The sequence below is a fragment of the Ovis aries genome, chromosome 7 (genome assembly GCF_016772045.2).
Source record: "Ovis aries strain OAR_USU_Benz2616 breed Rambouillet chromosome 7, ARS-UI_Ramb_v3.0, whole genome shotgun sequence".
In the NCBI taxonomy this organism is placed as follows: domain Eukaryota; kingdom Metazoa; phylum Chordata; class Mammalia; order Artiodactyla; family Bovidae; genus Ovis; species Ovis aries.
The window spans coordinates 51870140-51897197 of record NC_056060.1 but is presented as its reverse complement, the minus strand read 5'-3'; the positions used below and the strand labels follow the sequence as shown (position 1 = coordinate 51897197).

General features: G+C 33.7%; 1 protein-coding gene and 1 long non-coding RNA gene across 10 annotated transcripts in view; one reads left to right on the top strand and one right to left on the bottom strand.

Moving 5' to 3' along the window:
• Positions 1 to 27058, top strand: part of LOC132660041 (uncharacterized) — a 127407-nt gene extending 100349 nt beyond the window's left edge. Inside the window, exon 2 of the long non-coding RNA XR_009601209.1 lies at positions 1 to 27058. This exon is cut by the window's left edge and continues 4775 nt beyond it. This is a non-coding gene — a long non-coding RNA (uncharacterized LOC132660041).
• ZNF280D (zinc finger protein 280D) overlaps positions 9573 to 27058 on the bottom strand; it is a 127461-nt gene continuing 109975 nt past the window's right edge. For all 9 annotated transcript variants that reach the window (XM_015097014.4, XM_042252408.2, XM_042252409.2 and 6 more), the window contains 2 exons: positions 14006 to 14061; positions 9573 to 11500 (listed from right to left, as the gene is read on the bottom strand). In XM_015097014.4, coding sequence (XP_014952500.1) covers positions 10876 to 11500; positions 14006 to 14061 — 681 coding nt within the window. In that variant the 3' untranslated portion in view covers positions 9573 to 10875. The remainder of the gene's footprint in view (positions 11501 to 14005; positions 14062 to 27058) is intronic.

Genomic DNA, 27058 nt, shown 5'->3' with positions numbered 1-27058 from the left:
TCCTAAGTAAAAGGCAAAAAGTTATGCAAATTATGTAGCTACTCTGAAAGATTTTTAGCTTTTTATAAAGTTGAACATACACTTACAATGTGACCCAGCAATCTTTCTCCTAGGTATTTACCTGAGAGAAATGAAAAATTATAGTCACACAAAAATATGTATGTGAACGCTTATACCAACTCTACTTATAATCACCAAACAAGAGATAACTCATACGTTCTTCAATAGGTTAATGGATATTCAGCCATAAAAAAGAACAAACTGCAATATATGGAACAGCTTGTATGAATTGCATATGCATTGCATTGAGTGAAAAAAGTCAGTCTCAAAAGGTTATGTAAGGTGTATTCTATTTTGTCTCAAAAAGATAAAACTGTAGTAACAGAGACCATGTCAGTGGTTATAATATAGCAAAAAACTGAAGAACTGGAAAAAGCAACATGTGGGTCAGAGTGAGATTTTAATTAACATTACCCAATATGCAATAAAACAAGTAGACAAAATCAGGTTGGATGTAAAAGATTTGAATCATAAAAATTAGGAAAATTGACCTAGTGTACACATATAAAACACTGTACCCAACAACTGCAGAATACATATACCTTTCAAGTACATAAGCATTAACCAAAACTAACATTTACTCAACCATGAAGACAATCACAACACATTTCAAAGGTTAAAATTATGTAGATTATATTCTCTGATATACCACTACAATAAAGACGCTACTACTGCACACCTACTAATGTGGATAAAATTAGAGACTGACTATAACAACTGTTGGTGATAATTTGGGACAACCAGAACTCTCATATAACGCTGATGAAAATATAAAACAATGTAGCCCCTTTGGAAAAAGAGTTCAGCAATTTCCTAAAGAATTAAATATACAATTTACCATGTGACCTCATCATCCCACTCCTAGGTATTTATCAAAAATAAATTAAAACATATGTCTATAAAAACTTAGATTACAAAGCTCAGAGCAGCTTACTAGAGCTAAAAATTGAAAGCAACCTTTACTGGTTTCCTTCACTGTATAATGGATTATTATAAATTTACTGGCTTAAAATAAGTATTTTATTTAAATTGATTTTTGATAGGCATTTCACTAACACAGTTCAAAATGCCAAACTGGAGCCGATTATACAGAGTGAAGTAAGCCAGAAAGAAAAACACCAATACAGTATACTAACACATATATATGGAATTTAGGAAGATGGCAATGACGACCCTGTATGCAAGACAGGGAAAGAGACACAGATGTGTATAACGGACTTTTGGACTCAGAGGGAGAGGGAGAGGGTGGGATGATTTGGGAGAATGACATTCTAACATGTATACTATCATGTGAATTGAATCGCCAGTCTATGTCTGACGCAGGATGCAGCATGCTTGGGGCTGGTGCATGGGGATGACCCAGAAAGATGTTATGGGGAGGGAGGTGGGAGGGGGGTTCATGTTTGGGAATGCATGTAAGAATTAAAGATTTTAAAATTTAAAAAATAAAAAACTAAAATACAAAAAAAAAAAAAAGCCAAAGGTATGTAAAGGTATAAAGTTAAAACTTTTCATCACAACTCAGACTCCCAGGCATCTACTTCCCCACTTTACTGCAATTCTTGATTAAAGAGCTTTGAAAGAACTATTTTGTGCATATAAGATCAAATCTATATGTGTATGTATTTGCATGTATACACATGTGGGCATTTGTATGTTTGTATGAGCGTATAGAATGGAATGATACAGACCAGGTTACCATAATTGGTTACTTTGTGTCTGTTGGGTAAGAGGTAAAAAACTGAGAAAGAAAATGTTACTTTTTCTTTATTAATATATATATCATTTAATTTGTTGATCTAATTCTAGTCAGAAGCTCAGGCTTTTGAGAAACAGACTACCTGTATGATTAGCTTTGGCAAATTTCTTATTCTTTCTATGCCTCAATTTCCTCATTTACAAATGGCACTAAATAGTTTCTATCTCATAAGATTTGGGGGACAATTATAGCAAATAATTAGCCTAATGTCTTGCATATAGTAAATGGTTAGTCAATGTTAGTTATATAAAATAAGCACCTTGAACTAATTTTAAGAAAACAAAAATGATTCAATAGGATCTACGCATCCAAAGAAAGAAGCTAGAAAGAGGAAAACAAACTTAGAGAAATGTGAAAGGGACATTTTAGGTCAAGAGTATTATAAATTCACACTTTAAACTCCTCTCCTGCTGTCTATATATGTGAATTACAGATTCACTTAACAGTAAGAAAGACTGACTCATGTTCAAATACAAAATAAACATTTCTTTGGGTTATAAAGAGAAGGCAACAAAGTACAAAAATGTTGCTAAATCTACAGTCCTGGAGATTCCTAGATCCAGGAAGCAGCCAGAAGCCACTGGGAGTGTTTATTCCTTCAATGTGAGAAAAATCACTCCAAATGTGGCATGGAACCATGGTATAGTTGGGCTCTGTGAAAATATCTGCTGATCACTATCTGACATTACTTCTTTTATAAACCTGTGTAACTTTATTATTGATATGATAAGCAGAGAAAACTGCATAGAGATCTTAGCAAAGCTGCATGCTGCCTTTGATACAGGGTAAACTGCAGGACCAAACCGTTTTGGAGCAAACCACATTGGCCATGGAGGTCTAGCTGGACTTGTGCCCTGGATGAGTAGAGGAAGGCAACAACAAAACTGCCAAATAGGTGAGCACAAAAGAGGAGAAGAGGAAAAAACTCCCACTGAATATTAACCTGCAGGTTCCAACCATCTGATGAAATTAAGATTAAGAAAAAGTATTTGGAAAGAATAGCACCCTTTGGTAAATAATCATACACTGGGAAATACCAATAAATGTGTTTAGTAGTTACTTGAATAATGTTACATTTGGATCTCCTCTTAAGAATAGTAACACCACACAAAATAACAAGTCAAAATTGGTAATTTATGGAACTATTTTGCTTCCCCAACATGTTATTTTTGGAATAACATTGATGAGATTTGTATAAAGTATAAAAACCTAGGCATATAAACCAACTGATTTTTATTTTACTTGAAAGGATGAATTACCATTAGCAGCAGACAGGGGTATGAATACACATTTGTACCATGGCAAAAGCTATAGTAAGTACGACTGAGTGATCAGATTGTCACTACTTCTCTTCCATGGCTCTTTTTCTTGCTCCTGGAAATGCTGACTTCACTCTTGGACTCCACCTGTCAGCATTCCCTCATCTTACTTTTGAGCTTGACGTCAGAAGATTCCTGCAAACCAGTAATGGCTCTAAATTCATTCAGTTCAGTTCAGTCACTCAGTCATGTCTGACTCTTTGCAACCCAATGAACCGCAGCACGCCAGGCCTCCCTGTCCATCACCAACACCCGGAGTCTACCCAAACCCATGTCAACTGAGTTGGTGATGCCATCCAATCATCTCATCCTCTGTCGTCCCCTTTTCCTCCTGCCCTCAGTCTTTCCCAGCATCAGGGTCTTTTCAAATGAGTCAGCTCTTTGCATCAGGTGGCCAAAGTATTGGAGTTTCAGCTTCAACATCAGTCCTTCTAATGAACATCTAGGACCGATCTCCTTTAGGATGGACAGGTTGGATCTCCTTGCAGTCCAAAGGACTCTCAAGAGTCTTCTGCAACACCATGGTTCAAAAGCATCAATTCTTCGGTGCTCAGCTTTCTTTATAGTCCAGCTCTCACATCCATACATGACTATTGGAAAAACCACAGCCTTGACTAGATGGACCTTTGCTGACAAAGTAATGTCTCTGCTTTTTAATATGCTGTCTAGGTTGGTCATAACTTTTCTTCCAAGGAGTAAGCATCTTTTAATTTCATGGCTGCAGTCACCATCTGCAGTGATTTTGGAGCCTCCCAAAATAAAGTCTGACACTGTTTCCACTGTTTCCCCATCTATTTCCCATGAAGTGATGGGACTGGATGCCCATCACTTAGTTTTCAGAATGTTGAGCTTTAAGCCAACTTTTTCACTCTCCTCTTTCACTTTCACCAAGAGGCTCTCTAGTTCTTCAGTTTCTGTCATAAGGGTGGTGCCATCTGCATATCTGAGGTTATTGATTTTTCTCCTGGCAATCTTGATTCCAGCTTGTGCTTCCTCCAGCCCAGCATTTCTCATGATGTACTCTAATTTCATTACTAAGTTTTAATTCTCATAGGAGGGTTACAATATTTTTTTCTTGTTTCATCAATTTATTGATGGGTTTTTCTTGAAATTCAGAAAAAATATGATTCCCAAGAAATGCTGTGAAGGAATTTCCACATAGAAACACTTTGGGGCCTCTCCTTAACCTACTTGAGTGAGTTGCCATTTCATTCTCTATGGAAGCCCCAAACAACTGGTATGATGACCAGATTGTTAATTTAAGTTTTCTTGCTTAGGCCTTCCTTCTCCCTTTACTGGTTGGAGGTGAGAAGCTTGGCCTGTTCCAATCCTGCAAGTATCTAAATTTACGGACTTTTTCTATACTCTTTTGTTCCCATTTTCAATCCTACCATTTCTTGTCTGAGTTCTCTTCTTTCTCAATTACATTGTTAAATGAAACCAATATAGTAACCAAACATGCTATTAACACTCTGTTATGCAAACTCCTCCAAAAAAGATACAACTTCATCAAGTATACTATTCGTCTTTGAAGTATTACAAATTTACCAAATCTTTCACTATTACTGAATGTGGATCACCTCAGGTAGTCTTGCCATCTGTCATCTAAGCCAATGCAATGCACTGGTGTAATGTAGTTTAGTGGTGTTTCTCCTAATGGCCACAATGTACTTTCAGGATGAATTCCTGTATCAGTAGGGAGAGACTTAATTATGCTGCAAAACAAAAATTCTCTAACTGCAATAGCTTAAAACAAAAATGCCTATTTCTTCTTCATGCTGTATGTCCATTTAAATAAACGGGGAGGCTCTTTTCATAGTCTTTCAGGAACCAAGCCTGATATAGCAATCATTATCACAATAGTAAAAAATTTACCATGTTTGAAGGAAAAAAGGATTCTAAAGAGTCTCAAATTAACAACCAAATGCTCGAACCCAGAAGTCACTTTCACTCACAGCTCACTGGCCAGGAACTAGTCAAATGGCCACACATTAGAAATATTTGGTGAGTAGCAGGAATAAAAGTCCACAGTAGGCTAAAAATAAGCTGAATAGTCAAAGAAAAAATCTAAATGAATAAACTCTTACAAATAATGTGCTGGACCAAGAAGCTTTCCATAAGCATTATGGTAAGATAATTAAAATAAGTATGGGGCTCTTATTTTTCAATTTAAAACTAAATACTCTTGAATCTAATAAATTATACACTTAGAATTTTAGTAAAGGTAAATAAAATATGGACCAAAATTTAGGAAATAAGAATGTCACTGCAGTGTCTATAATAATGAAAATGAATGGTTATAAAATTATGACATAGCCACACACAGGCATAGGGCAGAGGTTGGCAAACTTTTTCTTTAAGTGCCAGATTGTAAATCCTTGAGTTTTTTGGATCACATGGTCTCTGACAGTACAACTGTGCTGCTTTAGTGCAAAAGCTACAACAGATAATATAGAAACAAATGACATAACTGTTTTCTAATTGAATTTTGTTTGTAAAAATAGGTGGCCAACTGTGGGTCATAGTTTGCTAGCCTCTAATATACAGCAATTAAAATCAAGATTTTAAGGCAATGACTAAACGCTTAAAATGTTTTGAAAGTTAAAAACTACAGTTTATAGTTACACCAAATTCTCCACAAAGGGCAGGTTTTACTTTAATGTTTAGGAGGGAAAAGTCTTTTAAAAAGAGGTTGGTTGCATAGCTAGATCACTTCTGTGATCAGCAGTTACTCAGGCCATTAACATCTGCAGCTACAGCTTCATTTATATCTTGATCCAAAAATCTTCATAATGACGACTCACTGTGTCATCAAAGAAGACTAAATTATGCATCGTATATTCTTTTAAATAACAAGTGATTTTATAATACCTTTTACAAGCAATTAAAAGTTATCCTTAGCTAACTGTAAAAGTAATTCACCCAGGATACCTCATCCCTCGATGATATTACAGATGCTACTTCAGATGTGCTGAATTTCTTAAAGATGATCCAAGTGAAGTACCTTTGAATTTACAGATTTTGAGTTGAAAATTAAACATTACCATGACTTAAAAAAAATCAATTTCACTTCATTTTTGTGTACATGGATTAGCAGATATGCCTCATTATTAAGCATTATTTTTAAGACAGTCATTTCTCTTTTAATGCTTAGACACAATAAATTGTTTCATTTCCTAGCTGAAAAAACAAGTCTTAGTGTTATAGTAATCTAGTAAAAATAAAACACTTGCAATTCTTTTCAGTGCCTAGAGTGTTAGTCATTCAGTCATGTCCAACTCTTTGCGACTTCATTGACTGTGGTCCACCAGGCACCTCTGTCCATCGGATTCTCCAGGCAAGAATACTGGAGTGGGTTACCATTCCCTTCTCCAGGGCATCTTCCTGACCCAGGGATTGAACCCAGGTTTCCCGCATTGCAGGCAGATTCTTTACCATCTGAGCCACCAAGGAAGCCCTTTTAGTGCCTGCTGCTGCTGCTGCTGAGTCGCTTCAGTCGTGTCCAACTCTGTGCGACCCCAGAGACAGCAGCCCACCAGGCTCCCCTGTCCCTGGGATTCTCCAGGCAAGAACACTGGAGTGGGTTGCCATTTCCTTCTCCATATACATACAAAAGTCCTATTTCACTGAAGCCACGGCAAGTGAGTGATCCTGGAGTAAAAAGTTTGATGAAACAAAAATGATCGTGTCAACCATGAAGCAACAATATGACCTTACAGAAGGCTTTAAAAGTGCAATGATGTCAAAACATTTATAATTATTAAATAAAGTATATCTTTAAATCATATGCTGTCTTTCCTGTCAATAGAATAGTCACTAACCCTTCCTCTTAAGGTAAAATTCCTCAATCCCTATTAATAAAATAGATCAGTAGGTCTTCTTCTTTGGGTTAAGGGGGCCTCCATTCCATATACATATAATCACTGTAGGAATAATAAGACTGTAATTAGTACCATCAATGGGAGGGTTATTTGCAAACACATCTATTTTTAAAAGGAACATTCAATATAAAAGCTGGGAACTATAGATGTGGTGTGTTCAAATCTTGGCTTGTAACCTTAGGCAAATAATTGCCCAGATATTTGGTTTCCTCATCTTTTTACTTATAGCTAAAACAGTATGATTTGTATTTTGTCAACTCCTTTTAAAAATGTTGAGAAGAGTTCTTTAAAGATTTATAGGGTGAAAAATTTTACGATTTCCTCCCTAAAACATTAGAGAGATGCAAAGGGGGAAGAAATAACAAAAATATGGCATTCAGATTTTCAATGAAAATTAACTGTTACATCTGCAAAATGAATGCTTCTTAACATTACTGAACTGCACATGGAATCAATCATAATCCTATTGTTAGGTAACAGGAGACTGTAAAATAGTAAGACACTTTGGTAGTTAGTTCTTAGGTAAAGGGTCACTAGAGTGCATTTCTGGCTTTCATAGTCAATCATGAAAGTCTAAGTGCTTGTTGTGTATTGGTTTGTTATTATTTAAATCCAGTTGTTTATGACTTAAGTGAAGTTGTTTTGATCTAAGGGTGAATTTGTTTACACTAAGGAAGGTATGCCGGGATGATGTCATTGACATGAGCTGTTGTAGGTAAGTATTCAGTAGCTCACTCACTAGGAGTGCCTCTGGGGGTACTAATCAATACAAACATAGGGAAGAGCAACTATCAAGCGATGGACATTTAAACTTCAACCATCAAGAATCTGTGAGGACTTACAGAGTGTTTAGCCTGTGCATGGCTACTCTTTGCTGAAAACAGCTCTCTGAAGATCTTGAGACACTTGTTCCTGCTGTGGTCAGGCCACTCTTGGTCCTCAGCAGTGTTAAACTGTGCAGCAGTCTCAGGAAGAGAAGGGACATCTGTTCCTGCCTTGACAAGGCTCCTCCTGGTAGGCAGTGGTACAAGTCATGCAATGGCCCCTGCAGTTATAACATCTGAGGCAGCAAAGCTTGCCTACCAACACGGGTGCTGTCATCCCCGAACTATGTGCCCCAGGAGCAAGGGACCTAAGCTGTCAGCTGATATGCAGCTTTTAGTTGGAAGGACTGACTCTTCAGACAACCAATTCAGAGACAGGTATACCTCAACTAGATTTGGACCTTACTTCTTTCATCTCTTCTTTGCCTGGAACAATAGTGTAATCAACCATTGTTGGTTTGAAGCATGTTATTTCTTTATTAGCTTATTAACAGACATTATTCTATATGGTATTGGCTTGTGAAATATTATTATTATAAACTATAATTCTCACAGTGAACTAGTGTTAAATAAATTACTGGCAAAGAAAATTTCAGTCCCTGAGCACCATTTTCCCAGACAAAATAGCACTCTAAAGCATGTAAATGCAAACTACAGTCCACTGGTCAACCCCAACCAACATTCTGTTTTTGTAAACAAAGTTTTGCTGGAACACAAACTGGCCATCATTTACATACTGTCTACAGGTACTCTTAAGCTACAAGGAAGAGTTGGATAATTGTGATGACATGGTCAACAATTATTCACTATCTGACTCTACACAGAAGTCTCCTGACCACTGTGCTAAAGCACTGCTTCTCAAAGGTTTGGTTTGCATATCTGAATTGTTTGTTCCCAATGAGAAATGAGGAGATTATGTGAAAACATAAACCAGTTATGTTACCAAGTACAATATATATTTCAACTACTTTTTTTTTTTTTCATTGCTAGATTTTCTCAGTGAAGGATTTATAGTCTGGTACAAGTTCTTTTTCTCATAGTGGATAGGTATGAACAATTCATTGATCAGGTACTTTAAATACCACTACTATAAGCAGAAGTGGTATCTAATCAGGAGGAGGAACTACTCAGAGTTCACAAAGAATTGCTGTATCATTTAGAGACCTACTTTGGCACAGTGCTCCAGGTTTTTGCAGCATTAGGCGACAGGCTTGGCAATTATTTGAATCAGATTCAGAAAATGGTCCTTACATAGACTTTCTCATCTTCTTGCTCTTCTAAGGATTATGTTACTCCAAAAATCTTCTCTGCTATAGATTTATGTTTCAACAAGGTGAAGGATGACAGTTAATAAGTCTTTCTTTCCCCACCTTTTCTTATGAGCAGGAAATATAAAAATATTTACCCCCATCCCACAAATATTCAAGAAAATAAGTCAATAATTTATTTTGCCCATTTAGCCTCTTTAATTTACTGAGGAGATAGAAAACTGTATTAAATTATAATTCTCTTGAAGTAGAAGAATTTGTAAAGTAAATCTATTTTCTCTAAATATTAGCAGTTTCCCCTCTGTACTTTAAGTGTCAATTTAAAATAAATCATGCATCAATTAAAGAATACAGAATGGAATCTACCGGTAGCTTTAACATGAAATTTCCTTGAACAATGTACAATTTCTAGAGGCGCCAAAGGTAATCTGACTCAAACAGCTTTCTGAAAAATAAAATTATTCAGGGACAGATTTTTATTGCAAATATTTACTCAAAAAACTACTATATACAGCAGAATTTTAATACCCATTTAAAACATTTAACAGTGAAACAAAGTTTAAGAATTCAAAGCACATTTTAAGAAGTAAAAATGTAGCATTTTAAATAAAATTTATTAGTACTTCAAAGCAAACTACTCTTATTCATATTATTCATTTCTGTATCTATTACTTTCTATATGATTAAAAAAACTGAAAAAAATCAATTTAGCAGCCATCTTAAGGATAAATTAGGCTAAATATCCCAAACCAATTTTTTACATCCTGCTTTAGGTCCCATTTGAAGTTTCTATTTTACAGTTACAGAAAAAGTCACTTAAACATGGCTGAATTCATGCCAGTTTACTGCTTTACAAATATCTACATTAATCTGTACTTTGGTTTGGTTTCCAGACCATGTTTATGGTTCTATTTCTAAAGATCATTAAAACAATATAAGCATAATAGCTGTAGGATTCTCAACAATGGATTTCTACTTTATACAACTAGTTCATCAAGGGATTTCTCCACAGCATACACACTGACAAAAAGCACAAATATAAATTTTTATTTTAATAATTTCACTTTCACTGAAAGTTTAATTAAGGTAAGCTTACAGCCTGGCAGGCTAACACTTGTATGGAGGTACACAGATTCAAATATTCTGTTCACATGCTTCTGGCAGTCTGGAATGTTATATTATATTCAAAATTAAGTTTATGTTCATCCAAATTCTCATTAGATCAACTAATTTAGCATTCTAAACATGCTCCATTTACCAGAATCATATTCAAAATGAAGCTCTCATTAACAACGCCAATCAGCTATTATTTTAAATCAATTATTCCCAAAAGGCATGTGGTTTCCAAATCTCTTCCTTTAAGTTAATTGAAAAGGATGTACAGGTAATAAGGACTTTTAGCTTAGGACTGATGGAAATTTCAAAAGCTTCATTAACATAACTAATATTCTAATAATCAATTCATATTGATCACCAAGTTCCATGTCTTTGAAAACTACGAAATGAGACTTTTTCATTGCAAACTTAACTTTCATTAAATCTTACTCATGTTTTAAAAACTTCTTGGAAATTCATACCTAGTCATGCTATTAATGATGGATTGATTTAATAACCTAGGCTCAACATACAGGTAAAATATATGAATGACCTCCCTTATATTTTTCTATGTCTGCACTCTGCAACAACAGCACTGAGCTCACCTGATAGCACTGTTCCAAATGGTCTTACTGTTGGTACACTAAAACTTAGAATGCCTAGTTAATTTCAACTTCTTTCTTTTTCATCTACCAGGTCTCCTGTTGTCTCTGTTGTGCTAAGGCTATTTTCTCCAAGAATGTTATCTGTTTGATCAGACACTACAGCATCAGTCTTGGCTGAAGGATCACCACTACCCTTCTGAAGAATCTCTGTGGCTTCAAACTCAAGCACTTCTGATGGAGTCAAAGGTTCCAAATGAATACTGCCTTGCTCACTAACATCAGAACTAACAGATTCATGTTCATCTCTTTTTCTCAAAAACTGATCAATACTAACATCACCAGATGTTAACCTCAAATCTTTGATATTCTTGGAAGAAAATCTAGCTTCACCAGCATTGCGATCCTCAATCTGATCACATGCAATGAGGTTTTCTGAACTTTGGCACATCTTCAACTCTGTTTCCTGACATATGTTCTCTACTTTTTTTTCCTTTTCCACTTTATCTGCATCAATAGCTGAATCATAACTGAAGATATTCTTTGAGCCAGTTTCCTGATCTTGAAGACAGTTATCATTTTCTTTATCTGAAACGGATACGTCTTCTTCACTTTTTGTTGTTGATGAGCCTTCAAATAAATGCACATCACATCCATTTTTTATTTCCTCTGAAGAAGCTTCATCTTGTTTACTGAAAAAATAAAGCTACTTATTATCTATTTATTTATAATACAATGTATTTGAATACTTACTTTCAAAGTAAAGACATTTTCTGAAAAATAAAAAAAGGCGCACTTGCCCACCAAAAAAAGAAAAAAATTCAAAGTCCCCAGTCCTTGCCATGATGTTACAATTTAGGAAGTGGCCATTTTCTTAGGCAGCAGAGTGAACTCCACAGTCACATATTCAAAGGAGTCCTGGGGAGTTAATTCACTAGTTTTGGTCCTAGTTATCATTACTTTACCTGTTCATACTCACTTGATTTTAGTTAAAATATGAGTGTGCTTATTAACTCATAAGAGTACTTTAAATAAGGAATGATTGTATGTGGGAAAAATCCTATTTTCTTTTTCTTTAGATTTACATGTCCTCTTACGGTTAGCATGTTTTTCCTAAGCAAAATCAAGTAAGCATTCACAAAGATTTTACTAATTTTGCAACAGCCTAACTTAGAAAAACATGAACACATGTGTAAGAAATATATAAGTATAAAACATGAATACCTATAGGTTTATGTGTATACATGTCTGTGTATGTATACAGACATACATAAGTAAGTAAGATGTGTTACGCTGATGTGTTAACAGAAACTATTCAGTGAATATAATTTCCTATGCTATATAGTAGAACTCTGTTGTTTACCTATTTTATATATAATAACATATATATGTTAATCCCAAACTCCTAATTTATCCTTCCTCCACCCTCTTTCCCCTTTGGTAACCATAGTTTGTTTTCAATGTCTGCAAGCCTAGAAACAGATTTCCAAGATGGTCTCAGGTCCCTTATATAGATGTAACAATGCTTATTTTACCAAAAAGAAATTTAATGATTATATTTATCTTATTTCTTACATTAATCCACCTGGAATTTAGACTTTTTTGTAATGAAGTACCCATCTATCAAAGCAATGTTATCACAAAGTCATTTATTATTTACTAAATTATATTTGTAAGGCTGTTTCTCTGCTATTTATTTTGTTCTGATGTGTCTTTAGACTATTACAAGCCAATACCATCCAGTTTTAACAACTATAAATTAACATTGCACTTCATTATCCAATAGGTCAAATCACCTATATTCTACTACTCTTCTCCCTAAATTAGTAGTTTGAAGAAGTAAAAGATATTTGTACATGGATGCTCATTAAAACAATGTTTAAAATAGTGAATACAGAAACAACGTAATATCTAACACAGCTATGATTTTTTTAAATTATGGTATTAATAAATAGAAAAATATGAATCCTACTTGAAACACACTAATTTCCAAATCAAATCCAATTTGGATTTTCAACTAAGTGCTCATTAACCATAATTTGGAAAAAATGACCTATCATGTAAGTTATTAATAAATTATTTTGTATCTCAGTAAATTTTTTCTTTAAAATCTTCTAAATTGTACATTTCTCATTGTTATTTTTGTGAATTAACTATTTTATGCATTAGATTTTGTAATGACATGTTATGGGTATATAACAATGGTTCTGCTGCCTTAATTAATACTTTGATTAATTTCTCATACTTTGCTCATTTTCTTGGGTCTTACAGGTCAATTACATCATCTCAAAAAGTTATAATAGTTCCCTCATTTAAATTTGTAAAATTCTTATTTTTGTTCAGATCTTACTGAACTAATTATAATTTACAGAAAATGTTAACTAACATAGATGTATCTAGTCTTTTTCCCAAGTCCTTAGTTGAATTCTGTTAACTTTTTTCATCCAGAATTCCAGGAAAAATGCTAGATAAAGAAAGGGCTAGATAATTGTCCTGGTCAAGTCTAAGAAACATCTTCAAAAGGTCTTACTCCATAATTTTCTTTATAGAGGCAATAGATTAATTAATCTCATCAAGTTAACAAGCAGACTATGGTAAAACACACAGCATAAAGACAGAAATGGGGAAAGTACTTAATTAAAAGATAAAATCATCTTTAACTGGAATAAAGTTCTAATTAGAATATTGGATTCTCTTTTGCTAAAAAATAGTGAAATCTCGTGTTCTAAGTGTTCTATTCAAGAATTAAATTTAAAAAAAAAAACAACACTGAATTTTGAAACTTTTATGTTGAGATCCTACCACAAAAGTAACTTATAGCTTTTAAAAAATACTTTAAAAATAAGATTTTAAAACTATTTGCAATAATTGTCACCATCTTATAACCTGCAGCATCTTGTAACTATTTTCATTTAACAGAGACAATTGCAATCCATTACCATTTTATTTACTTGTACTCTAAGAAAAATAACAACTTATAAAATATATTCTACATATTTAAAAGGCTTCAAAACTAAGGATCTGTAGTATATTTCTATTAAAATTTCAAACTTTGATTTTAATTGAAAGTCATTACTAAAAGGAACACCATATATAAAATTTAAATAGCCCTTTCCCAAATAACCGAAATAATATACAGCTCAAATATCATTTTATATACACAAATTTCAAGAGATTCAGCTTTTCCTTATATTTACCTTTCAGAATTTGATGTTTCTGTTTCTCCTTCAGCCAAATTAGATCTTGTAATTTCCTGAAATGATTAATAACATTTTTCTTTTATATTCAAAACAAAGTTTACATTTAAATTATAAGTTTATATTCAAAACTACGTACTACTTTTATTATATTAAACTTTCTAGATAAAAAGAACTTAAGTGTGCTGCTCAGTATTCCAAAGAAAGAGAGAAAACAATTTCTTAAAGTATGTTTTAGAATAACTCTTAAAACTAAAAACAGGATTTCAAAAATTGTTTTTTAAGAAACTCATAAGAATTTCAATGTACCAAGTTTTTGAATCAAAGATATGAAACAGTTACCCAGTTATAACAATACCTGCTTTCCTTAGATTCTTCTAAGTATGAACCATAATTGCATTACTTGATTAGAAAATTAGTAAAGCACACCTTGAATTTGAATAAGTCTCATTCGTAGTATTTTACACACACATACTAAAAACAGGTACTTAGGTAAAACATTTATGAAACTATGATTTTATATTTGGAGCCATGGTAACCCTTCCATTGTCAAACCAAGTAATATTAAATAATATACAAATGAAATATTTTGATTATTTCAAATGTTTTTTGGGGAGGAAAGAATACAATAAAATCTCAGTAAGAAACAGGCAAGCTTAACAGTTTATAACAACTACAAATTATTGAGACTTTATGATGCATGAAGTAGTATATTAAGAACTTTACATTCACTGTCTCATTTAATCTTCATTATTAGATATTATAAACTCCATTTCTACAAATGAGAATAAAGACTGTGTGGGTTAAGCATCAATAGAAAACCCAAGGCAAAACCACAGTTAAGTGGTGAAGCATCAAATCTAGGTCCAACTTTTGGTCACTAAGAGTGATTGATTCAAGTCTGCGAAAGTGATCATGGTATATTAATCACATACATGTATTTCTCCGCTCTCCAAAAACACTACTAAAAAGAGGGCAAGGAAAAAAACAATTTCCACTCATAAAGACCAAGAAAGCATCAAAGCATACTAACTGTCAAAGAGATTTCAACAAATTTGTAAATGGAAAGTAGCTGGAGGAATGGAAATTAACTTCACAGTGTGGAGGAAGTGATAACTAAACATTTAAACAGGGGAGTGCAAGGAAAAGAGAATAAATTTTCCCAGAGAAGTTAAGAGATATGGTATTTGGAGAAATTCAGTATAATAGTTAATACATGAAAGGTAAAGATAAAGAATGAATACTGCTGAGAAATCTAAATACTCTTTCCCCAACTCACACAACAGGTACCTATTCTTTCCTCTACTGCTTAAGCCAAAGGCCAAGTCTCTGAGCTGGAGACTGTCTAGGGACTTGTTAACACCAGGAATGGCAAACGGCAGGTATGAGGTACCGAAAGAAAACAGAAAAATTTAGTAAAGGTCCATAAACTGAATAAAGTGATCCTCATTTATCTCTCTACCTGGCTCCCAGAATGCTAGCAGCCAGAGGAACCACTCATCACTCCACCAACCCCAGTTGGAATCTAGGAGATTCCTCTTTGAAGAAAATTATCAGCCTCAAAGACTTTGAGAGCATCCTCCCCACCAAATAATAAGTCACCTCAGCATCTGATTTTCCTATGCTGAAGTCTAAAAAACTGCCAAGCAGACTGAGCATGTCATACAGCACAGTAATCCATGAAGCAACCTTCACAACATAATCCATGTCAGCAGTTCTCCAAGTTGGTTCACAGACATATGGGGCCTCCAAGACACTTTTAGGAGGCATGTGAGGTTAAAATTCTTGGTACTAAGGAGTAATGAGTAAAAAAGCTGACATTTTAACATAAATCAAGGCACTGACATTGAACCAGTCACTGTATTCTCCACTGGCATATACCAGCAGTAGAATTAATTTTACTAAATGTCAACCCTTGAGTACATGTCTTTTGAATAGTCTGTGTAATGAAATACCAAGCATGCATAAAGTACTGCTGCTGCACACTAAAAACACTTGGGTCTGTGATTTAGTTGCAAGATGAACTTGGCCAAATTCTTTTTCATGGAACATCATTTTTATTTTTAAAGAATGACTGTCAAACTATGAATATTTAGACCCGAGTGACTGTTAAACTATGAATATTTAGACCCGAGTATTCAGAAGGCATTTTCTTCAGAACTGACAAAATGAGTATGTCACATTAAAGTAAACAATCAAACAGTGTTTGTTTCCAGGAATAAAATTCAAGAAAAGTTTAAATCTTAGGATAACTTGCATCTACTTTTCATGAGATAAATGCTAATACTAATGAATGTGATTACCTGATTTGTAGTATGAAACATGGCAAAACTTGGAAGATCTACGTGACTTGTGAACCAATATATTCTAAATGACTAATGAACAATGTTATAAAATCACATACGGATAAAAGATCCAAACAAAGTGCAAGCCTGACTAGTAGATTTTAATGAACTACAGAGTACAAAATGTTCAGTGATATATCAGATTCCACACTGCAACAAAGCTTTAAGAAAATTTCCACATGTCTAATTTTGATGTCATAAAAAGAATATCACAATTATCTGAGAAGATTATTAAAGTACTGATTGAAGCTGGGTATTCTTCATATATTTCAACCAAAATATACCACAACAGACTGAATGCAGAAACACAAGAATCTAGTTTCCTTCTGCTTAACTAGACATTAAACAGACAAGCTAAAGTGTAGAACAATTTATTCTAAATAAATTTCCTTTTGTTTGCAAATAGTTATTTTTCAGGAAAATATTTATATATTTTAAGTAACAATATTTTAAAAATTTCATATTTTTATTTTCTAGTACCATAAACCAATAAATTTTAGGAGTACTAACGGGAATAGATAAATAAAATAGGAATGTACCCTGTGGCATGCTACAATGTACAACCTGTCCCTGTACAAACATAGGGTTTTTGATAATCTTTTTTACGCTTTAATTTTTAACATGAATGAACATTCAAGGTGTAGACATCCTTTACATTACACAGATTAAAATAAACGAGAATAAAGAAAGAGGCTAGGAGATATCAGAGACTTTGCTGGAAACAAAATAAACATATATGCTATATATATTCAATATTCCTGGAGGTATGATATATTATTATATCCATTAAACAATAACAAAAAAACTGAAAACTGAAGAACAAATAAAAAACTAAAGAGCAATTCAAAATAAATATATGGCAACTTAAATAAGTAATTAAGTTTAGAAAATCTTTTTTGAAAGACCAAATGAAAAGACAAAAAGATGGAAGGCAAGAAAGAAAATGCCATACAATCAGAGAAGTTGATGCAGGAAATAGCTGTCATCAATAGGAGTTTCCAAAAAAAAAAAGAGAGAGAGAGAGAACAGAGAAGAAAATAAAAGTGAAAATTTACCAAAGAAATAAAACAAGAAAATTTCCCCCAAACGTAAATATCTAAGATTACAAAGCTTATCAAATTTCTACCATAATGAAAGAAAAAAGGATGATGGGTGAACATATGAAATTTTCAAAACACTTGAGATAAACATTAAAGTTGCCAAAGAACAAAATAATATAAACACCAAGTGGACCAAAAATGGCATCAGACATAATGAAAACAATACTTTCAAAAATGCATAGGAAAAATGTTTTCTATGAATTCAGCCAAACCATTAATACCATTATAATAAATACAGTTATAAATTTACACGAAGTGAAAAAAGATGCAACCTTTCTGTGGAAATTGTTAAAGGACATATTTCATCACAATAAGGAGTAAAACAATAACAGGAGGACTCACAGTTCAGGAAACAGGACATCCAACACAACAAAGTGGCAAGGTAAAATTTTGATCAACAAACTACGCACCAAGCTTAGAGAGTAACTAGTTTAAACTAAAGCCAACAAAAGAGATCTCCAGATTCAACAATTTTTTTGGATGTGTGTGAACATTCTGAAAAAATACTTCCAGATACTGAACAAACTGCAGCATTTAAAAAACAGCATTAGGTGCACAGAAGAGTAAACAAATCAGTAAAAATATAATTTTACCCCAGAAAAAAAAAAAAAAGTATAGGAAAGAAAATTATCATACACTTCCTAGCTCAGTATAGTGGTACCAAAAATTGTGATGTTGGGATTCCCTGGCGGCTCTGTGGTAAAGAATTAGCCTGCCAATGCAGGAGAACCCAGTTCGATTCCTGGGTCGGGAAGATCCACTAGAGAAGGGATAGGCTACCCACCCCAGGATTCTTGGGCTTCCCTTGTAGCTCAGCTGGTAAAGAATCAGCCTGCAATGCAGGAGACCTGGATTTGATCTCTGGGTTGGGAAGATCCCCTGGAGAAGGGAAAGGCTAGCCACTCCAGTATTCTGGCCTGGAGAATCCCATGGACTGTATAGGTCATGGATTTGCAAAGAGTCAGACACGACTAAGCAACTTTCACTCACTCAAATGCACAAGGTCTCCAATCTCTTCACATCATCATCATCATTTGTCTTCTGGTTCTGGAGACTTTGTGGGGTTTTTATGTTTCTTTTTCTAAAAAGTAACCAGTCTAATGGGTGTGAAATGGTACCTCACTGTAGTTTTGATTTGTATTTATCTAATAATTAGTGGCATTGCACATCTTTTTATATGCAACCTTTTATTGGCCATTGATAAATGTTCTTTGAAAAAAACGTCTGTTCAAGTCCTTTATGCATATTTTAATTGGGTGGTTTTTGTAGTTATTGTATTTATGAATTATCTATATATTCTGGATATTAATCTCTTATCAGATATATGATTTGCAAATATTTCCTCGGATTCTATGGGTTGCCTTTTTATTCTCCAGATAGAATATTTGATGCACAAATTTTTAAAAATATAAATTTAATTGGAGGCTAATTACTTTACAATATTGTATTGGTTTTGCCATACATCAACATGAATCTGCCAGGAGTATACACGTGTTCCCCATCCTGAACCCCACTCCCACCTCCCTCTCCATCCCATCCCTCTGGGTCATCCCAGTGCACCAGACCCAAGCATCCTGTATCATGCATCAAACCTGGACTGGCGATTTGTTTCACATATGATATTATACGTTTCAATGCCATTCTCCCAAATCATCCCACTCTCGCCCTCTGCCACAGAGTCCAAAAGACTGTTCTATACATCTGTGTCTCTCTCGCTGTCTCACATACAGGGTTATTGTTACCATCTTTCTAAATTACATATATATGTTAGTATACTGTATTGGTGTTCTTTCTGGCTTACTTCTCTGTATAATAGGCTCCAGTTTCATCCACCTCATTAGAACTGATTCAAATGTATTCTTTTTAATGGCTGAGTAATACTCCATTGTGTATATGTACCACAGCTTTCTTAGCCATTCATCTGCTGATGGACATCTAGGTTGCTTCCATGTCCTGGCTATTATAAACAGTGCTGTGATGAACACTGGGGTACACATGTCTCTTTCAATTCTGGTTTTCTCAGTGTGTATGCCCAGCAGTGGGATTGCTGGGTCATATGGCAGTTCTAGTTCCAGTTTTTTAAGGAATTTCCACACTGTTCTCCACAGTGGCTGTACTAGTTTGCATTCCCACCAACAGTGTAAGAGGGTTCCCTTTTCTCCACACCCTCTCCAGCATTTATTGCTTGCAGACTTTTGGATCACAGCCATTTTGACTGGTGTGAAATGGTACCTCATTGTGGTTTTGATTTGATGCAAAAATTTTTAATTTGTACAATTTTTTTCTTTCATTACCTGTGCCTTGGTGCAATAACCAAAAACTCACTGCCAATTTCAGCATCATGAAGCTTTTGTCCTTTGTTTTATTCTAAGAGTTTTATCATTTCAGGTATTACACTTAATCCCCTCATCAATTTTGAGTTAATGTTTGTATATAGTGTTTGTGTATAGTGCTGGGTAAAAGTCCAACTTAATTCTTTGCATGTGAATATCCAGTTTTGCCAGCATCATTTATTAAACAGACTGTCCTTTCATCATTGGTCTTAGCATTCTTATAAAATCATTTGACCCTATATATAAAGGTTTATCTCAAGGCTCTTTATTCTATTCCACTGGTCTATGGGTCTGTCTTAATGCCACACTGTTTTGTTTATAGTAGCTTCATTGTAAATTTCAAAATCAGGATGTTTGACTGCTGCTTTTTTCTTTTTCAAAGTTGTTTTGACTATTTGAAGTTCCTTGAGTTTCCATATACATTTTAGGATGAGTTTTTCTACTCCTGCAAAAAAAAAAAAAAAAATCTTCGGGATTTCTGTAAGGATTCCAATGAATCTGTAGATTGCTTTGAATAGTACTGGTGTTTTAACAATATTGTTTTTCAATTCATGAACATGGATTGTCTTTCCATTTATAGCTTCTCTAATTTCTTTCAGCAAGGTTTTATAGTTTCTTTGTAGAAGTCTTTTACCTCTTTGGTAAGTTAATTCCTAAGTACTTTATTTTCTTATGCTATTGCAAATTGTTTTGTAATTTCCTTTTTAGATCGTTCATTTCTTGTGTATAGAAATACAATCAATTTTTGTGTGTTGACTCTGTATCCTACTATTTGGCTGAATTAACTTTAATTCTAATATAGTTTTTGTGTGGAATCCTTAGCGTTTTCTATATCTAAAATGATACCATCTGCCAACATAGATAATTTTACTTCTTTTCCAGTTTGGATGCTTTTTCTTTTTCTTGACTAACTGCTCTTTCCAGTACTATGTTGGAAAGAAGTAGTGAAAGTGGCTATCTTGCCTTCTTCTAATTAAATCTTTTAAGTCTACTCAGCCGTTAAAAAGAATTCATTTGAATCAGTTCTGATGAGGTGGATGAAACTGGAGCCGATTATACAAAGTGAAGTAAGCCAGAAAGAAAAACACCAATACAGTATACTAACACATATATATGGAATTTAGAAAGATGGCAATGACGACCCTGTATGCAAGACAGCAAAAAAGACACAGATGTGTATAACGGACTTTGGGACGCAGAGGCAGAGGGAGAGGGTGGGATGATTTGGGAGAATGGCATTCTAACATGTATACTATCATGTAAGAATTGAATTGCCAGTCTACGTCTGACGCAGGATACAGCATGCTTGGGGCTGGCGCATGGGGATGACCCAGAGAGATGTTATGGGGAGGGAGGTGGGAGGAGGGTTCATGTTTGGGAACGCATGTAAGAATTAAAGATTTTTAAATTAAAAAAAAATAAAAAATAAAATAAATAAAATAAAATAAAATAAATAAATCTTTTAAGTCTTTTACAATTGAGTATGATGTTTGCTGTGGGGATTTTCTTATATGGCTTATTTATGTTGTGGTAGTTTCCTTCTATTCCTAGGTTGCTGAGCATTTTTATTATTCAAGTGTGTTGAATTTTGTCAAACACAATTTCTGCATCAATTGAGGTAATAATGTGGCTTTTATTGCTTTCTTTCATTGATTTGGCTTATTACATTGATCATATTCATATATTGAACCACTCCTGCATTTCAGGAATGAATCCCATTTGTTCATGGTATATAATCCTTTTAATATGTGGTTGAATTTTGTTTACTAGAACTTTGTTGAGGATATTTGCATCAATGTTCATAAGGAATTTGGTCTAGTTTTCTTTCTTGTAGTGTCTTTTTCTGGCTTTGGTATCAGGGTAATGCTGGCCTCGTAGAATGAGTTTAGAACTATTTCTTCCACTTCAATCCTTGGAAAAGTGTAAAAGAAGAGGTGTTAGTTCTTATTTAGATGTTTTTTAGAATTCACTAAAGAAGTTGTCAGGTCAAGAGGTTTTGTTAGATTTTTGATTACTGATTCACTCTAGTTATGTGCCTATTCAGGTTTTCTATTTCTTTATCATTAGTCCTGCTGTTTTGAGTTTCTAGCAACTTGTCCATTTCATGTAGGTTATCCAATTCACTGGCATACAGTTCACAGTACTCTATCATTTTTGTTTCTATAGAAACAGTTCTACTGTCCCAACTTTCATTTCTGATTTTAGTAAATCTTCTCTTTTTAATTATTTATGGCTAAAGGCTTCTCAATTCCATTGGTCTTTGCAATAAGCCAATTTTTCTCTATTGCTTTTCTATTCTCTATTTCATTTATTTCCACACTAATCTTATTTCTTTCCTTCTGCTAGCTCTGGGTTTAGTTTGCTTTTTTTTTTTTAGTTCCTTAAGTTGTACAGTTAGGTTGTTGCTTTGAGATCTCTCATTTTTTAATGTAAGGATTTACAACCATATATTTCTCCTTCAGTATCACTTCCACTGAATTTTTAAAGTTTTGGTTATGTTGTGTTTTTGCTTGCATTCTTAGATCTAAGTATTTTCTAACTTCCATTGTGATTTCTTCTTTAAAAACCACTGGTTGTTTTAAAGTGTGTTAGTTTCTATGATCTGATGAATTTTTCATTTCCCCTTTTATTATTGATCCCTGATATTGTCCTGATGTGATCAGAGAAGATACTTTGTATGACATCTATATTTTAAAATTCACTGATGCTTACTTTGTGGCTTACTATATGGTCTATCCTGGAAAATGTCCCATGTGCACTTGACAAGAAAGTGTATTCTGTCATTGCTGGGTACAGTGTTCTGTGTATGTATGCAAAATCTAACAGGTTTATTAATAAACTTCCTAGTTCCCTACTTATGTCTGATTATTCTATCAATTATTGGAAGTAGGTTAGTGAAGTCTCCAACTATGACTGCAAAATAGTCTATTTCTCCCTTCAACTCTATGAATTTTTCCTTCATATAAATTGATGGTCCATTATTAGGTGTGTAAATATTCATAACATATTTTCTTGCAGCATTAAATTTTTTATTAATATATAATGTCTCTCCTTTTCTCTTATAAGCTTTTTTGACTGAAAGTCTATTTTAATAGTCTGCTATTAGTAAAGCCATCCATGCTCTTTTGGTTACTATTTGCATGGACTATTTTTCATCCTTTCACTTTTACCTTGTGTCTTTGAATTTCAAGTGAGTCCTTGTACACAGCATGTAGTTGGATCATGTGTTTTTATCCACTCTGCTAACCTCATCTTTTGATTGGGAAGTTTAATTCATTTACATTCAGATTAATTATTGATAAGGAGGGACTTATCTGTCATTGGGCTATTTGTTTTCTATATATCTTACAACTTGTTTGGCTCTCATTTCTTGCATTACGGACCAGTTTTCTGTTTAACTGATTTTCTGTAGTGAAATGTTTAAGTTCTTTTCTCATTTCCCCTTGTGTATGTTTTACAGCTGTTTTCATTGTTACTTCTGAGGATTATGTTTAACATCCTAAAGTTATAACTCTCCAATACAAATTTATACCCACTAACTTCAATAAGATATCAATATAAAAACTCTTGTTCCTTTATAGTTCCATGCCCATTCCTTTTGTCCATGTCACAAAATTACAACTTTATTCATTATATACCTAGATATAAACTAAATGCATTAGTACCCTAACTTATGTAGGAAACAAAATTTGGAGTTGCAGACCAGAGTTAGAGAAATATTTGGTCTTACACTAATTGTTTTTATTAAATTAATTCATCTCTTAACCCACGTAAGAAAACAAAAAGTATTAGGTACAACTACAAATCACTGTTACAAAGTACTAGTTTTAAAACTGCCCATGCACTTACCTTTATTGAGATACTTATTTTGCTACAGAGCTGAGTTTCATGTACTGCTCTTTTGTCTCACCATGGAGAATTCCCTGAGCACTTCTGGTAGGGCAGATCTAGTGGTCAAGAACTCTTAGTTTTATGTGACAATGTCTTAATTTCTAACTTCTGAGGGATAGTACTGTGGGATATAGAATTCTTGATAAGTTTTTTTCTTTGTAGTGGTTTGAATATCTCAACCTGCTGCCTGCTGACTTCCAACATTCCTGATTAGAAGTCTGTTGATAATATTATTAAGAATGCCTTGTATGTGATGATTCATTTCTCTTTCCTGCTTTCAAGATTCTTGCTTTACCTTTTGGAAGTTTAATTATAATATATCTCAGTGTGGGTCTCTTTGAATTCACCTTACTTGGAATTCTTTGTTTCCTGAATGGTTATATTCATGTATTTCATCAAATTTGGGAAGTCTGCAATCTCTTTTTCTTCGAATAGTCTCTCGGACCCTTTCTCTTTTCCTTCTGAGATTCTCATCATGTCCACACTGCTCTGCTCCATGGTGGCCTATACCTCCCTTAGGCTCTGTTCACTTTTCTCCAAGCTGTTTCCTTTCTGTTCCTCAAATTCAATAACTTTTACTGTCTTAACTTCAAAGTTTTTTGATTCTTCTCTTCTCAAATCTGCCTTTGAATACTCTAGTGAATTTTTCAACTTCAGTTATTGCACTTTTCATCTCCAGAATTTCCTTTTAGGTTTTCTATCCCTTTACTTATATTTCCATTTTGTTCATATACTATATTCTTGACTTTCATCACACCTTTCTTTTGTTCTCTGGGCATCTTTATGACAGTTGTTTTAAAGTCTTTGTCTAGTATATCTGCCACATGTATTTTTCGAAGTTTCTGTTGAATTTTTTCTCTTGAATGGGCCATTCTTGCCTGTTTCTTTGTACGCCTTGTTTCTTGAACACTGGAGTGTTGAACTCTGAGTCTAATAATGTAGTAACTCTGAGAATCAGATTCTCCCCCTAGCCCAGCATTTTCTGGTTCTATTTTAAAAATTTTTATTGTTGTAGGCTATCTCTGTTTCCAAATCAGCCTGAGGTGTAAACTTGAGGTCTTCTCATGTCTTTCCTCAGTGTTTCCCTTGGGATATACAATCACTTTCTAATTTTACCCACATATACAGTTGATTTTGAATGTTCTAGTCACATTTATTGACTAGGACAATAACGTGTTAGGACAATCCCCAAACACATTATTGACCAGGGGATTTTTGCAGAAACTAATGCTGGTGGCTGGCAATTCGTTTTGAAAGTGAATGTTGAAACACTTTGGTCAATAAGGTTCAGGTAATAAAAGATATATTAATATGTCACTGTTCAATAAGTTGTTAATATCTGGCTCCTGAAAGGGGGAAAAGAGAAAAATGAAGGAAGAAAAAGGGCTTTGTGCACTTAAATCCCTTGGAAGTCACTTCAGCTGGAGGGGAAGGTGCTTGCAAGAAAGGGAGGAGGTGCAGAAATACTGAGCCCACTTCCTTGTCTTCAAAACTGTGTTAAGAAGCTGCAATCAATGATAACAGCACAGATTCCCAGTACCTGGAGGACAAGGTCTTTTTTGCCCACTCTAGCTCCCATAAGTTGTGTGCAAGCTGCTCTAGGAACATGGGCACAGTCGCCTGCCATATGGTTGCTACAGTGTTAAGTGCTTAAATTGATGGAAGTTAACTGAAATTCACTCTCCAAGTCTTCTGGAAGTTACAAGCCTTCAACAGACTTAAGAGTTTCAAAAAAGTTATATCAGATAGATTCAGCCTGTGCAATTGCTATCTAGGTGGGAAGCCAGATCCCTAGTGCTTCCTACTGTGCCATCTTCTCAGAATCCTCCTCTCTGTATAGTTTAAAAGTTTTTCCCCACAGAACACTTACGTAGTTGAAAAGTGCTGAAAACTTGAAAAGTAAGTATATTAAACTCAAATAGTAGTTTAAGTTTAAACATTTTATTCCAACAAAAACCAGAATTTGTTACTATTTTACTTTACTGGTTTTAGTGGAAGCAAGCACATCAATAATATTTTCAAAATCTATTTTTTTCTTATCTTGTTTTCAAATAAGTAAACTATCATATTTGGCAATTTCTCTTGATCAAATGACAATTTTAAATAATTTAAAATTAGCTTACCGAAACTTCTTTTTACCGTGACTGTGGCATTGTTTTAAAATCTGGGTATCACTTTGTTAATCAGTTTTAGAAGACACAAATATAGTGCTTATATTGTATGTTGCTTTAAACTATTTCATATGAAATTTCTATAGAACTTATTTGTCAAAACATTTAAGAACTGAGTTAGCAGCTGCTTTTTGTAAATCAGATGTAATTTATAGAAAATAACTTTGCTCCAGTTTAAAAGTTCAAAATCTGAAGACATTTCATTTTTCATATATCTATTTCAAATATGAAGTTAGGGCATTTATAACCTGAATGTTTACTTGATAAGCACTTTCCCCATAATTATCAATATTCTCGTTTAGTGAATCATACATTGCTAATTTCTTTTTCATTTATTTTCAAATTCAGGGAGAATATTCACATCTCTTGCTCAAGTTTTACATTCATTGGATACACTTTCAACATTACTTTCTCTCATTTGTGGAAAGCAAAAGAACAGGATTTTTATAAAGCATGGAGATTTATACACGGTCATGTTTTCTAACTGTAAAACTTTATTAAACTTTTGCCACTTTGTTCAAAATATCATCCCATATAGATAATTTTTGTAAAAATCTGTATTTTTACCAAGATGTTTTTGATCTCAACATAAAGTATTCTGACATTTGAAACTATTTCTTTTCATATCTGATAAATGTCTAATTTGTGTATAAAGTATCAAGTATCTTGCTTGAGTTTAATCTTGATGCCTACCAGGGATCTGTATGTGATTTTAATATTGTTTTCAGAATTGACAAGAATATTTCATCTGCTTCCTATACTACCCCACTCCTAAAATATATATCCTTTGTACAATACTAAGAAAAAAAGATGATCATATTTGAATTTACAGATGTATAATTTTTTATATTAAATTATGATTATGAGCTGAGGAAGGCACAAATTTGGCATAATTATTTAGGGAGAGAAATACTGGCTTATACAAACTTGTACACATCTGCCATATCTACTCCATTATCATATCCTGGCCATGACAATTTTTTAATATAAATATCCCTTTCTACCTTATCAAAATGTGATAATATAGACCATGTCTAGTTTGTTTTTAATAATAGCTTTATTGAGGTATAATTATCCAACTTGTTTTATTTTAATTAAGTTGAAACTTTCTTCTCTTGCAATGATATCATTCTTAATGTAAATATACCTAGTAATCAAAAACATTCACTCATGATGTACTATACCTACCTGGTTTATAATAAAAAAGTAAAAA